At 34.3% G+C, this 15,417-nt stretch overlaps 1 protein-coding gene across 1 annotated transcript in view; it reads right to left on the reverse strand.

The window, feature by feature from the left end:
• Window positions 1-4,035: 4,035 nt before the first annotated feature.
• LOC110038363 overlaps window positions 4,036-15,417 on the reverse strand; it is a 32,437-nt gene continuing 21,055 nt past the window's right edge. The window contains exon 2 of the mRNA XM_020743173.1: window positions 4,036-4,573. Coding sequence (XP_020598832.1) covers window positions 4,290-4,573 — 284 coding nt within the window. The 3' untranslated portion in view covers window positions 4,036-4,289. The remainder of the gene's footprint in view (window positions 4,574-15,417) is intronic.

Here is a 15,417-nt window from a genome sequence, read left to right on the forward strand (position 1 = left end):
CAAAGCATATTTTCATATTTATTTGCACTCAATTTCATGGATGAAATACTCTCCCATGAAATCAAATGTGATTCTCCCCCTATTGTAAAAATGATAGCCCTTTTTAAAACATATGTTTCTTAACTTTTTTTTAACATTTCAATTGGCCAGATCAAAAAGTAAATGAAGATCGAAGTTTAAATCATCACAAATTATTAACATTTAAAATCATAGAAGACATAATCAATTCTTCACAAAACCATATCTCAAAGTAAGAAGATGGATAAATAAGACTACTCAGAATTCGTGACAATGATACGACAAAACACAGATTTCATATATAGAAACAAGTTTACAAAACAGAAGAAATAAAAGACACAACTTATCTCAAAATCCTTCAAGCAAACTCCTAGAAGTTCTCTCCAAGCTTCTCCAAGCCTTTCTCTCTTTACAAACACACTCAATTCTCCCCTTGAAGTTTAATGAAGAAGAAAACTCTCGCCTTCCCTCTCCTCTTACAACCCTTGAAGAAAATCTCCTCTCCTTGCCTTTCACGCCACCACCTCCTTTTTTTTTTGTCCCCCTTCCAACTCTCTCCCAACTCTTTGAAGTCTTCCTCTTTTATTATGGGCTATCTCCTTTGAAAAGGAATTCAAAATCCGCTCTAAAATTTCCTCTAAAAGTCAACTCTTTTGAATTCAAAAGATGTGTCATTTGATATCTCTTTATAAAAGAACCTTCTAAAGTGTCTACATGCATTAAATCACTCCAAGGGGTGTGTAGAACAAGTGTCCCTTTGAAAATTCACACAAATTTTTTCTCAAACTGTCTTAATCCGTAAAAGGTCGTCTCTGGTGCATCATGCGCCAGAATCCCAAAATTTGTTATTTGGCTCTAAATTTTGTCCTATTTGTCATTTTTTCTCCAAATTCCTAAAAATAATATACTTGGAACAAAAACATAAAAATACCCTTTTTTAAAGTGCAATATCACAAAAAATAAGTATAAAATATGTGCTTAAAATAATATATTATTTTTGTATATCAAGTGATAGGCTAGATTCTTATCAATTTGGCTTAAGGTTTAATACCCGGACGCTAAGATTCAGTCATCACGGTGACTTAGGCTAGGGGCAACTAGAGGTCAGAGGCAAGATAATACTGATGTGGAGTCGAGATGTTAAGGAATCGACCTTAAGTTAGCCAATGTTCTTTGCTAGCACCGGGAGGGGGTAAAAAATATGTATGCTGTATGCTCCTATTTCTATTTATCACCGACAACATTATATTTTCAGCATTTCATTCCATCACATTATCTAGGTCATTGCGCGTAAAGGATGGTCTTTAATATCTCAAAATTCTCCAAACCAATTTATTCGAAAAAGTTGTCTTTATATCTAGAAAAGTTACCTTTACAATTAATATTTGCATTTAGGAATATTTTTTATCATTACATTTAATATATGCATTTGGAAGTAGTTGCTAGATAAACACCATCTTAATCGACCTTTCAAATTAAGGCCTGATATTAGTAGACTAGAATTAGCCTAAGGGATTTTTACCTCGCTTTTCTGTTGGATTGATACTAGGGTCTTAAAAGAAAACCCTATATTACTTGAAACGATATGTATACTTGTGTAGAACCCCTAGTGTGTGAAACATAAATCATATTTTTTTTAAATATTATTTTGCACACTAGCCTCTTAAATATAAATTGTGTTAAGTTTTTGGCCATTCTTCGGAGCTTAAAAATCTACGTAATTGTAGGTCGACTCAAACACCCCCTCTCTAATTTGTTTACTCAAAAAATTAAAATTGGCTAGATTCATATAAGGGGTAAGAGAGCAGGGTGTCAAAATTTGGCTGACACACAAACTCAACCTAATGTGAATTAAATAATTAAGTTTCATGTTAGTTATCCTAATGTGTTTATTTTATGGGGTGGGTTCAGGTTGATCCTTCAAACTCATAACTGGCCTATTAACTCGGGATTGACGCAAATTGACCCCTCAACTTGAAATCAACATGATATTGACCCAAAATCAATTTGAAATTTACCCAAAATTAATCCAAATAGTTGTTATATGTTAAGTTAAATGGACTATGCAGGTCATATTTGGGTCAACGGGTTAGATATGGGTCGGGTTCGGGTTATCTCTTCTAACCTATTTATTATTAATGCCAAGCCCTGCTCAAGCCGTTTCGGATCGAGTCAATTCTGAGTCTTACCCAAACTAAACCTTGTATCCTGATTTGAGACCCATATGAAGACTAGGCCACAATTGATAGATTTCAAAAATTGAAATTTTATGTTATCATCACGGACTTGTAAGTAATTTACCTAACTTTCTAGCTAGTAATATGTATTTTAAATATAGGAATGTGTAATTAAATCACCATATAAATTTTAGAGTAACTCTTAAACTTAAAAATAACTCTTCCATAGGATATGCTTCACTTTTTAATGAGAAAGTTGATACCAAAATGTGTTCATTCTTCGATTTACTATGATATTTAATATGATAGAGGCATGGAGCCTTTTTTGGTGGGACTACTATATGAAATGAAATTTTCTTTTTTATTTCATTAAAATGTGATTTGGATTTATAGATGGAATGATGAGGGAATTTGAAAGATCACATTAAGAAATAAAATTTATGTGATTTAAATAGCTTGAATTTATGATGAATGCCTAGCTAAGATTACTTATTTTAATTTGGATTGGATTGTAAAAATATGATATTCTTATCAGGAGCTGTGGAAGAAGTCAGGGAATAGTCCAAATCTAGTCATTTTGCCTAATTAGAAAGTTCTTTTAAGGAAAATGACTTTTAAGTGGTGTAAATAGGAAAAAAGAAACAAAATACTTAAAGATTATTCTAGGGTGTGAAATTGTGACATATAATAGTTTATATGTTTTAGTGGGGTTTAGGGCTAATAGTGTTGTGGAGAACAAGTTTAGGTAGTCATCCCTCTAAGTTCGATAATAAGATATAAATTTAACATGGTTTTGAAGGCTTTGACAATAGACATATGGGCTTAAAAGTTACTTGGGATGTAAGCATGAGTGTTATTGGGAAAATGTTTAAAGAGTTCGAGAGGATGCTTATAAAATAAATAACAAATCTCACTAAAAAAATGACAAATTAGGCCAAAAAAAAAAAAAAAACCAACACAAAAATGAAAAATATTTCTCAAAAAAAATCTCATTCAGTTGATTAAAAATTTCATTATATAGCATTCCTATTTTTAGAGATTACATTGACTAAAAAAAATTTAAAATAAGGGAAACATTTTTTAGGGAAATGTGAGTGGCCATTAATAATGTAAGATTTCAACTACTTTCATAAACTCATTTTATCTTCAAAATTTTACCAAGTGCAGAACTCATACATTTATTTAAATTTGAGAAGTTAAACCACTATAACCTAATCTGAGATTCAGATAATAAAATCTAAATTTTAGTTATTTCCTCGAGTGAGATCTTACGAGAGACCTTGATTGGGCTTTTGTTTGAGCACTTTATTAAGCTGTTAGACGCTAGTAATTAAATCATTTGCACAGTCCTAATCCATATGATGTGCTATATCAACAGAAGTATGAACTACAAAAAGGAATATGTAATTAAGATATTAAGCATCTTAAATACAGGAAGAAAGCAAATCAAATTCAATTTCTTTATTAGATAATTTGGAACTTCCTAGAATTTCTGACCCATATAGGATTGAGAGAAAATTGATGATTGTTACATTGGCTAGCTTGCCAAACTTTTAAGCGCACACATACAGTAAATAAAGATGAACTCCAAAAACATTACTTACTAATTAAGGTAACCAAACCTCTCATGCAAGTAATATTTGACAACAGCCCCAAACCGGATATGCATCAATCTCTACGTATCCCAATTTTTGATATATTGTATCACATCTCAAACTGCAAATCTTAATATCGCTAACCTGATTTCTCGATCTACAAACAAAAAAGTTTCAGGGCAAATAATTTCTCATTTGGCAACAAAATAATTGCAGTTGTCCAACCTGATTAGGTTTCAAAGAGCACAATCAGAAGAATGAAAATATGATAAAATTTTCTGCGTTTAATATAGTACAATATCTACCAGCATTACAATGAAACATATAATTGACATGTTCTAGTACGATATTAATTTCTTTAACATACTTCGTCAAGCCACTTGTCGCCAAGAACTATAGTCAACATTCTCATACATATAATGCACTATTTGAAACACGCAATTATAAATTTTGCATTTAAATTATACATAGGAATTCATAACCACTGTAGAATGATGTGTTAGATGCAGTAAGCTGGAGCAGAGACAGGCTTGTAAAGAAAGGCCTTGACGGAATGAGAATTTCCTGAAGGCTGATTGTATGAGAACTTAACTCCAGAATAGGCATCAACCCTCACAGTGCAGTGCTGATGGAAACTGCTAATGGGCCTTGCTAAACATGAATCCCAACGATCACTCTCAGGCATTGTCTCAGCGACCTTGTAAATGCCTTTAGAGTTGGTAAATGCCTGGTAATTCAGTACTTCCTTTGACTTGGTTATGCAAAGCACAGCCACCTCCGCACCTGAAGAAAAAAGAAAAAGATTTTTATGAGATTGGAACAAGAAGTCAAGTTAAACAATAGAACCGGTTTGTTAAAATGACCAAATATTAAGAATGTCAAACGGCCCCAAGTTGCGGCTCTGAAAAGCATATGGTAATTACCTTCATAAGGTTGAAGGTGGTTTTATTTTTGCAAAAATCTTCTAAATAATAAATGTATGTATCTCTCTCTCCATATATATATATACTACCTCACCTGAAAACAATAAACCTATTGAGCATCAAGATATCCCATCTACTTCTGATAATGTGGTTGATTTAGTTGTGAATCCGCCTTTGCTACTTCTAACTCGGATACTTTAGATAATGAGGCATTGCACACATGCACAACCGAATACTTATGATGGCACTGATTTGGCCGAAGATTGTAAAAGTTAATGTGGACACTGTGGAACCCGTGGAAACAACGTTACTAGTAGCTCCTAATATTCCTGATAGCATCCCACATATTCAAGGAGATTTTATTCCCTCTAGCTCAATTGCTTACACCACTATAGTTAGGGCTCCTGTTACTGTTGATACTAGTACTTCTTTATCTAATGCGGCCAAGACTTTAGAAAATGAGTGGCAGGTTCAAAAACATTCAAGAAAAAAAGGCTAAACGAAACAATGAGCTATCTAGTCTTAATGCTAGCAACATTATTCAAAAATACATTTATCATTCTGATGCGGAACAGTTAGTCAACCCTACTAGATCTTCTAGAAAGGCTGACTCATGTCATCATGTTTAAAATTATGGTTTGGAATACTAGGGGAGTGACGGACCCTAACTCCCTTAATAGGCTCAAACATCTTTGTAGGGTCTACAAATTTTTCATTTTTGCTATTTTGGAACCTATGGTTCATGTTAATAAAAGCAAAATTTTGAACAAATTCAAAGAATACCGTTCTTACTACAACATCAATAAAAAAATTTGGGTTTTTTGAATGTCCACTGTCACACTTTCCATTATTGAAGATGAGGAACAATACGCTTTAACTCAGATCAATTTTGAAGATTTCCAAGGGTGGGGCACTTTTGTATATGCTAGTTCTCAGTTGCATAATAAATTTTTTCTCTAGCAAAAACTTAGAGCTTATGAGAGGCCTCATTATTAATGAGAATTGGTTTGTTTGCGGCGACTTTAATATGATTATGAAACCTATGGAGAGAAAAGGTGGTGGTAGAGTTGATCCTGCTCTTATTAACAGGTTCTCTAATTCTATTTCTAATGCATGCCTTTTTGACTTGGGTTACACGGGCTCTCCTTATACATGGAGGAGAAGTTTTCTTTATCAAAGATTGGATCAATATTTGGCTAATTTTGCATTTTTAAGCCACTTTCCTATTGTGCGGGTTCAACACTTAAGCTATGCTACATCTGATCATAATCCCATTTTGCTTACATTGGCTTTTACTGTTAAACCGAGCATATCTCGCTTCAAGTTTCTTAATGTCTGGACTTCTCACGATACTTTTTTGACTTCGGTGAATCAGGAATGAATGTATGAAGGAGCTGGGACTCATTGATTTGTTTTGTGGCAATTGCATATAAAGATGACCGACCATTTTACTAAATGGAATTACCAGATTTTTGGTAATGTTCATAAAAAAGTGCAGGATGCTCAGAGCGTTGTTGATTCATTGGAAGCTCAACTAATTGTTTCTCCTACTTTGATGGACACTGTTGCACAGGCTCATATTTCGTTAATGGATGCTATTGCTTTAGAATAAAATCTTCTTCAACAGAAGACTAATGATATTTCATTTGCTGCGGGGGATAAAAACACTAAATATTTTCATGCCACCCTTAAACACATAGGAAACATTAATAGTATTTTGAAAATTAAAAAGGGGGATGGGAGCATTTTAACTAGCATGGAAGAGATTGGTGCTAGTGATGTTACCTGTTTTACTGAGCTTTTTCAAATCTCAACTCATGTTATGCCTGTTGACTCCACTCACTTTGTGAATGATTAAAATTACATTAATAATCTCCATTTAACTCATCCTCCTGATGAACAAGAAATCCTTCATGCTTTCAAGTCTATTTACCCCAACAAAGCTCCTGGTCTGGAAGGTTTCTCTTGTACTTTCTACACTCATTCATGGAAGGTTATTAAGAAGAAGGTTGTTCTTGCTATACAAAGTTTCTTCATTGGCAATAACCTTGGTAAATATTTCACCTCTGTTTTGATTGTGCTCATCCCCAAAGGTAATAATAAGATTTCCTATGACAACTTTCATCCTATATCTCTCACCACTGTGATGTCTAAAGTTATGAGTAAAATTATAGTTAACAGATTGCAGGCTCACCTCTCTCGCATCATTGTTGCTCAACAATCTGCTTTCTTTAAGGGTAGGGATATTACTGATAATATCCTTTTAGCATAGGAGATGATTGAAGATCTGAATAAGAAGTGCAGGGGGAAAACATGGTCCTTAAATTGGATATTAAGAAAACTTTTGATACTATTAGCTGGGACTTTATTAATAATATTTTGCAGGCCAAAGGCTTCCAACAGGATTTCTGCTTACTCATTAAGATGTGGCTTTCTAATAATATAGCTATAGTGTGTTGGTTAATGACAAAGCACATGGTTTCTTTTCTGCTAACACGGGCATTAAACAAGGACATCCTCTCTCTCCCAAGATTTTCATTATTGCATTTGACTACATTTTTAGGCTCATCAATAAGCTACATCATGAGCATTCTAATATTCAATTCTCTCATAAATCTAAGATTGTGGTGAGTCACCTTGCTTATGCTGATGATGCTATCTTGTTTTTAAATGCTAGCAAATGTGCTATTAAAGCTACAATGTCTTTGTTAAAGGATTTTCAAAACATATTTGGATGATGTTTAACTTGGCCATGTGTTCTATTTATTTTGGCAAAAGTGTCCCTTCTAACACTCATGTCTGGGCTTCCAATTATACTGGTTGTAAAATTTCTAAGCTTCCTATTAAGTATCTTGGGATACACATTCTTAGAGGTAGATGTAAGCAAACTCAGATGGATGAAGTAATTGAAAAAATTAAACTCAAGATTAATGACTGGAAAAAATAATTTTCTTTCAAATGGTGGTAGGCTCATATTGTTGAGAAGTGTCCTATGTACACTTCCTCTCTACACTAGGCAAGTACTTAAAACAAAGAAAAGCACTCAAAAGACTCTTGAAACTATTTTCAACAAATTTCTTTGGAAGGGCTCTAGATCCTCTAAGATTTGGACGAATTGGCAGTACAATAGCAAGCCTCTGTATGCTGGTGGGCTTGGGTTTAAAACTTTGCAACAAACTATTGATATTAACTTGTGTAAACTTTGGTTCAAATTTCGTTTGCGGGAGTCATTATTGACTCAGTTTATGTTTCATAAATATTGCAAAAATTTACATCCTTCTACGGTCAAATGGGAGTGGGGGATTCTAAGCTTTGGAAGGCTATTATTTCTGCTCGGGATGTGACTTCAAATTTTATTTTTTGGAACATTAGGGACGGTTGCATTTCTTTCTGGAATGATGAATGGGGATTTCTTCATATTCTACTTTGCCAACCTCGTGATATGATTTTAATCTGCTTGTCTCTGATTGTTGATTTGATGGTGTTCGGAATTTAGCTAAACTGAATTCATTAGTTGGTGATATAGCTCCTGTCATTGCTACTATACCTATTCGAGCTCAAGATAGAGATGTTCCTCTTCGGAAGCATCAAAACAGATCCTCTGTCACTAAACTGCTTTACTCGAAATTGCATTCTTTTACTCATTGGAAATGACATGTTTACACTTGGCATAAATATATATCTCCCTCTATCTCATTTTTCCTTTAGAGATATTTTCATAACTTGCTCCCTCTTAATGATATTCTTAAACTAAAAGGGTTGAAACTTGCTTCTCATCTACTTATACTGGAATGGGGGGTCTGATTCGAGATGAATATGGTAAATGTATAGCATATCTTGCCTCCCCTTGTATTGCCACTTCATCTCTGGAGGCAGAGACTTGTGCAGTACTTGTTGCACTACAAATTATTACTTCTCTAAATTTAAATGACATTGTTCTGGAAACTGATTCTGAAACACTGTTTTATATGCTCATGGCTATGCTCAAACATGCTTGGTATCTTATTTCTTTGTTGAGAAGGATTTGGCATTATATTGAGATGCATCACCTTAATCTTCAATACTCTTTCATTTATAGAGAGGGAAATTCCTCAGCGGATTGGCGCGGATTGGCTGGCTAAATGGGGAGTACACAGTGCTATTGTTGGGGATACTCCTCCCCCTTCGTTGCACACTCTTATACAAAGTGACTTATTGGAAGCCCCTTATGTTAGATTTTAATTATGCTTCCCCCTTCTTTGCCTTCTTATACAAAGTGTCATATTTTGCTTTTTCTGGACTGGGTATTTTTCTATGCCTTTTGGAAGGATGCTGGATGGTTGTTTTGGTCCAGGCTGTGTTTGCTGGACACTGGTTCGAATCTGGTTTTGATTGGCTGGAATTTCTTTCTTTCTTCTTTTTTTGGTTAGGATATTAGTCGTGCTGCAGACACTTATATATTTATTGTTCTTATTTGTTACTGCTTTGGGATTTCTGTTTCATTATTTGGGTCTTACGGCCTGGATTTGCTCTTTGGCATTTGGAAGGATGCTGGAAAGTTACTTTGGCCCAGTTTGTGTTTCTTGGACACTATTTTGTATTTGGCCATGCTTGGTTGGGTTCTCTATTTTTGTAATACTACTAATAAAGCTTCTGGCACTAATATCACTTGGATTTACTTGATGCCAATGTTGGTTTCAAGAATTTGGACACACTCTCCATTTTGCTTATAATGTTTTTCTAGGGTTTGGGAGATTACACTTTGCTGGCTCGAGATGCTTATGCTGACTTACACTCATTTCTTTCTATGCTCATGCTGCCTCCATTGGTTTCAAGTGTTGAGCATTTTGCAGCCTAATTATGTCTTGGTTGAGAGATATTTAGTTGTTTGCAGGTTTGGACAACTTTTAGTGTGGTTCTCACTGGACATAGTGGCCTCTACTTCGGTTTTGCTCTTCTCAACTACTGATGAAATGGGTTTTGGTCTACATGTAATTTTTTAGTATACCTTTTATTTTAGTATACATTTTGTAGGTTTATATGTATTTTCTTTTTACTTTGCGTGGAGTTGTAATGTGAATAGTGGAACCCCTAGGAACATGATCTATTTTGTTTTTAGATGGGGATCCACTATCCCTCTCCAACCTTGTAATCTTTTTGATTATTAACGCGTAAGGAGCTACGAGTAGCTCTTTTAATTAAAAAAATAATATATATATATATATATATATAATATATATATATATATATTATACAAGCCTAAGAATTCCATCCCGCACATACGTAGGATTGAACCCGTGACCTATGGTTCTTACAAACTCTGTCAACGAAAGAGTCACGGTACGAGGCACTATATTTATATATATAGAAAGGATCTTATTAAAATATCAAAAAACCATACAAAAGAAGAGCTCATGCAAAGACTTTTATGTGAGGAAGATCTGCCAAATCTCCCAATAATAAAAGAGAAAATTCTTGACTATAAGAACAACTAACAATTACAGTACTCCTACCAGCTCCACTTTAGCCAAATAGTATGCAGACTTCTTAGCTTCTCTAAGGACATGTAGCCATCTGATGTTGAAAAGAGGTAGTAGGGCCAAAATCTTCCTCCAGAGCAAGATATTATACCAAGGACAGAGAGAGACAACAAGACATGTTTGAAAAGTGACCAAGGAATCCATCTTAATAATGATTGACCAAACCTTACATATCTTAGCAATTAGCAAGCTGTAATACATTGCAATCAGGTCAGAATAATAAGCATTAATTCGATTCGCTGGAGCAGCAAACCCAACCATAAATGACCAATTATAATCTCTGAAAACACCGCCAGCTCCAGCTCTTTCAGTCTTGTAGCTTCCATCCACATTAATCTCCAATGGTTTCTATATGGCTTAACCCAATTCACTAACTTGACAGCTTGCTGTCAATCAAGAAGGACCGAAATCAGACAGCAAAATTAGTAGTATTCTATAATTAGGAGCTTCCTTATTTAAATTATTTCCAATATTTTTATTTTGATTTATTTCCCTTTTAGCAGAATATTTAGATTAGGAACATGTATTATTAAGTTACATAAAATAGATCATATAGAATATTTTGTACCTAAAATAGATTGTAAGATTATTATTTAACGGAGTGAAAGCAAAGGGAAAAGGATCGAGCCTATTCAAAATTCGGCTTATTTTCTCAAAACTTTGACACTTGTCTTCTCCTCTGATCATCTGAAGTCTTCTCCACCAGTTGGTCAGCCAAAGAAACATTATTAGACTTATTCCACTTGAGCACTTTGCGGATAAAAGCCTTAATATTAATAACAATTCTGTCACTGGAATGCTTCTTCTCTTGATGTTTCCTATCCTTCATCTCCATCCACAAGAACCAACTACAGATATATGAAATATAATTATGCAACTGAAACTTTGAATCATTCATATGCCAATTTGCTAAGCACTGCTCCATAGAATCATATCCATTGGTAGGTAGAAAAACATTAAAAAGCTGACATACATTATTCCAAACAGAGATGGAAAAAACTGCAAGAATAAAAAAACATGTAAAAAGGACTCCTCTTGTCTACAAAATAAACAAATAGAAGGAAAACAAAGACCTTTAAACTTAAGTTTATCATCCACAGGAAGGTATCAAAATCTCATTCTCCAACTAAAGAATGATTAAGAAGGCTTCAGAATATTATTCCAAATCATACCACCCTTATTGTGAGACTGAACCCCATATAACATCTTATATATTGACTTTGATATGGAGCAGTTTTCAGCAATCTTGCACTTAGGCTTTTCCTCCACATTTCTGTCAATTGGGATTTTTGAAATGATCTTTACAATCTCCCTAGGAAGATCCACCTGTGGTTTCCCTGTGTTCCAACTGTTCTGAATCCAGAAATCACAAACTTAATGTTCCAGATTTACAATCCCAATAGCATCTTCCTTCACCTGTCCAATCAGAGTCCAATCTTCCAACCAGAATTTAACATTACCTTGACCCAAATCCCATACCAGAAAATCTTCAGCTTTTTCTCTAATCTTAATAAGCTATTTCCATATATAGATTCCCCAAGCTTAGGAGTACATTTAAGATGATGAGAAAACTTAAAATAACTCTTATGCATGAAATTAGCCCAAATGCTCTTATTCTATCTGAATTTAAGCCATAATTTGCAGTATTTGATTTCCAAAATGCTCAAGACTTCTGAAGCCCAAACCAAATTCATCCTTTGGTTTACACAACTTATCCCAATAAGACCAATGAACAGCTTGAACAGCTTGTCCAGGACCAGACCAGAGGAATTTATTAAATATTCAATCCATATTCTGCATACTAAATGTCATCTTGAAGACATGAAGGATATACAAAGGAAAATAAGTTGGAACACTTTTGAGTAGGGTCAACCTTCCTCCAAATGAGAGAAAGGAGTTCTCCCAGCTTTGTACTCTCTTGATGATTTTATGAAGCACATCATCAAACAATTTATTCTTGTTTCTAGCAGTATTCAAATTAATACCAAGATAACTTAAAGGTAGAGAAGCCATTTTAACCAGTAATCTGACTTACCCATTGCTGCCTTTCAACACAAATTATTTTGCTCATGTAAATATTGCATTTGCCTTTACTAAACTGCATTCCTATAACCCTTTCAAAGTTAAGGAGTATATTATGAACATGCTTAATATTATTCTTCCACATATTGCAAAAAAGAATAACATCATCAGCATAAGCCAAGTGTGAAGCCAACTCACTTCCTCTAACACAACATCAGTAATCAAGGAAGGAACTAAGGTGCTAATTTAACTTCCTGGATAAGTAGTCCATAGCAATAATGAAAAGGGTAGGAGAAAGACTCCTTGTTTCAATCCTCAATTAGATTTGAAATGCCCATGAGAATTCCCATTAATGATGATAGAATAGAAGTTTTTATCCAGCGGCATCATAATGATATTACAGAACTAATCAGAAAATCCTCTCTTAGAACAGCAATAATAAACTTCCAACTTATTGTTATCATATATTCCAATACCTCCTCTACATTGATTATCAATATTCATCAGCATTTCTTGAGCAACTAGAACATTTTCAGCTATATTTATTCCACTCACAAAACCAGATTGTTGACGGCTAATCAAATGAGGCATAGAGGCTGCATTCTTTGAACCATAATCTTACTAATAATCTCAGATATAAGAGTTATAAGACTAATAGGTCTAATGTTCTTCCCTTTGTCTTTAACCCCGTCATTTGAACTCAACACTATAGCGGAACACCTAAATTATTTATGAGGAAGAGTTCCGCGAAAAACTGCATGACAGCACTTATCACATCACCTTTGATTATCTCCCAAGTATGCATGTAGAAAGCTGTTGTTGTATACTCATCTAGACCAGCCACCTTATTTGGATCAATCTCCTAAGGCTGCTTCAATTTCATCTGCCTGTGGAACCTCAGAAAGTTTAGGATCAGCAGTTATATTACTGGTTGGAATGACATCTATATCCATCTCATCTATATAAACACTTTTTTCCTGAAATAATTCTTGAAATTGATTTATGGCACTTTCTATAATAAGGTTTTGATACTTAATCCAAGCTCCATCTTTATCCTTAATTTAAGAAATAACATTATCCTGCCTTCTATGTTTCACACATGCATAGAAAAACATTTTATTTATATCACCATATAATTAAGATAAGCAGCTGTCTGTTTAAGAAAATCCAGTTCCACCTGATTGGCTTTCATAAAAGAGCTTTGAGCCATAAAAAAAACAGATTCCTATACCATATCATTAGTAAAATCACTTTCTAATCTGAAAAACAGCTGTTCAGCCTCAATTACCTTTCATGAATATTTACAAACACACCCCAATTCCAAAATTTTAACTGCCTAAATCCCAAAGAGAAGTCAAACGACGTTAAGCCAAATCTGACTTTCACTATTCCTTAACAGTATTAAGAAATTTGGATATGATGTCCAAACATTAATAAATCTAAATGGCTTACATCAAATTTTACAATCTCACTGACTTTAATCAATAGATAATTATGATCAGATGTTGTTCCATTCAAATGAGCTACCTCAGTAAATTGAAATCCATCAACCCATCTCTATTAATCAGATCTCTATCAAGTTTTTCAAATAACTTCTCTCTTTGCCATGTGAGCATCCCCATGTGAGCATCCCCTCAGAGAACTTAGCTTCAAACAAGCCTGTTTCTTTCCATCATTCTGGAACAAGGTGCTCTCCCTCATTTCTTCTCAAGTGGAGATGCAATGACATTAAAATCACCACCAAACATCCATGGGTCAATCACCTGAGATTTAATAACTCCCAAATCCAACCACAGCCGTAATCTGTCCAACGGAAAACATCCCGGATAGACTATAGAAAACTGAACTTTATTATTAAGAAATCTAATTTCCAAAAGTAAAAATTGGTAGTTGTCAGCAATCATTTTAACACCTATCTCTTGCTTCCATAGAAACCAAAACTTGAGGTTACTACAATGAACATAATTATAATTACCCAATTTTTTCACTGCTCTAGGAATATTTTCCACAGAGATAAGTATGGCAAAAAACCTGATATTGTGAATCTTACACAGATTCGCCAATATGTTAAGAGGCTTGACATCTTGCAATGCCCCTAACATTCCAAATAAAAGACTTAAACATTTTGAAAGGATCTACTCCTAGTAATCATAGAAGGAGCTCCATCATTTGCAATGGTTACAATTCCAGCAGCTAAATTTTCATAATTCCGAATAATGTCTGAAGGATTCAGATAGCTTAATTCTCTGTTCCAACTTTTTTTCTTTGACCTCTGAGCCTGCCATTCCTCCACCTCCTGAGCTACTTGAACATCTTCCTCAAGAAGCCTGCAGGAAGCCTGCTTAGCCTTCCTTTAAGATGCTGAAAATCCTGAGATATTCTTCCTTGTTTACCTATGTCCTAATGAATTTGCATTGTCTGTATCTCTTCAACTTCCCCATTATTCTCTATGTGATCATTTTGCAATCCTGGTTCATTGTCTGGTAAATTTTCTATCAACTGAAACATATGTCTCCTTACATACTAATCTCCTGTGCTGAAATCGTCAAAATACAAATACCCTGCTCTTTTTGAACATGTTGAGGATGTTCCAATACATTTTGCTTCAGATGAAATGGAATTCTGAGATGTTCCTGAACATACTTAGCTTTATTAGTACTGAGCTCAAGATGTGCCGCAAAGCAATATATATATATATATATATATATATGTATGTGTGTACGAGAGTATGTGTGTATGGATGCATGGATGCATGCATGCATATGTCCATACATGCATACACACAGAAATATATGTCAATATATACATACATACATACATACACAGAAATATATGTCAATATATACATACATACACACACACATATATATATAATATTTGTTTCAACCACTAAATACACACGCACATGCGTGCGCGCGCGCACACATACATATATGCATACATACATATAGATAGATGGATAGATATGTATGTATATATATATGTATATACGTATGTATATATATATGTATGTATAGTGCGCAACCGGTGACCTGTTGGTTGGTAGCTTCGGCATAATTCCCCTCTGTCTCGGGTTCGAATCCATTTGGGTCGAATTAGCAAATATGGGGTGGATAGACACAAGTTGAAGTCCATCTTTTTTTAAAATAAATATACATATACA

This window comes from Phalaenopsis equestris, unplaced genomic scaffold, assembly GCF_001263595.1.
Source record: "Phalaenopsis equestris unplaced genomic scaffold, ASM126359v1 Scaffold232685, whole genome shotgun sequence".
Taxonomy (NCBI): Eukaryota; Viridiplantae; Streptophyta; class Magnoliopsida; order Asparagales; family Orchidaceae; genus Phalaenopsis; species Phalaenopsis equestris.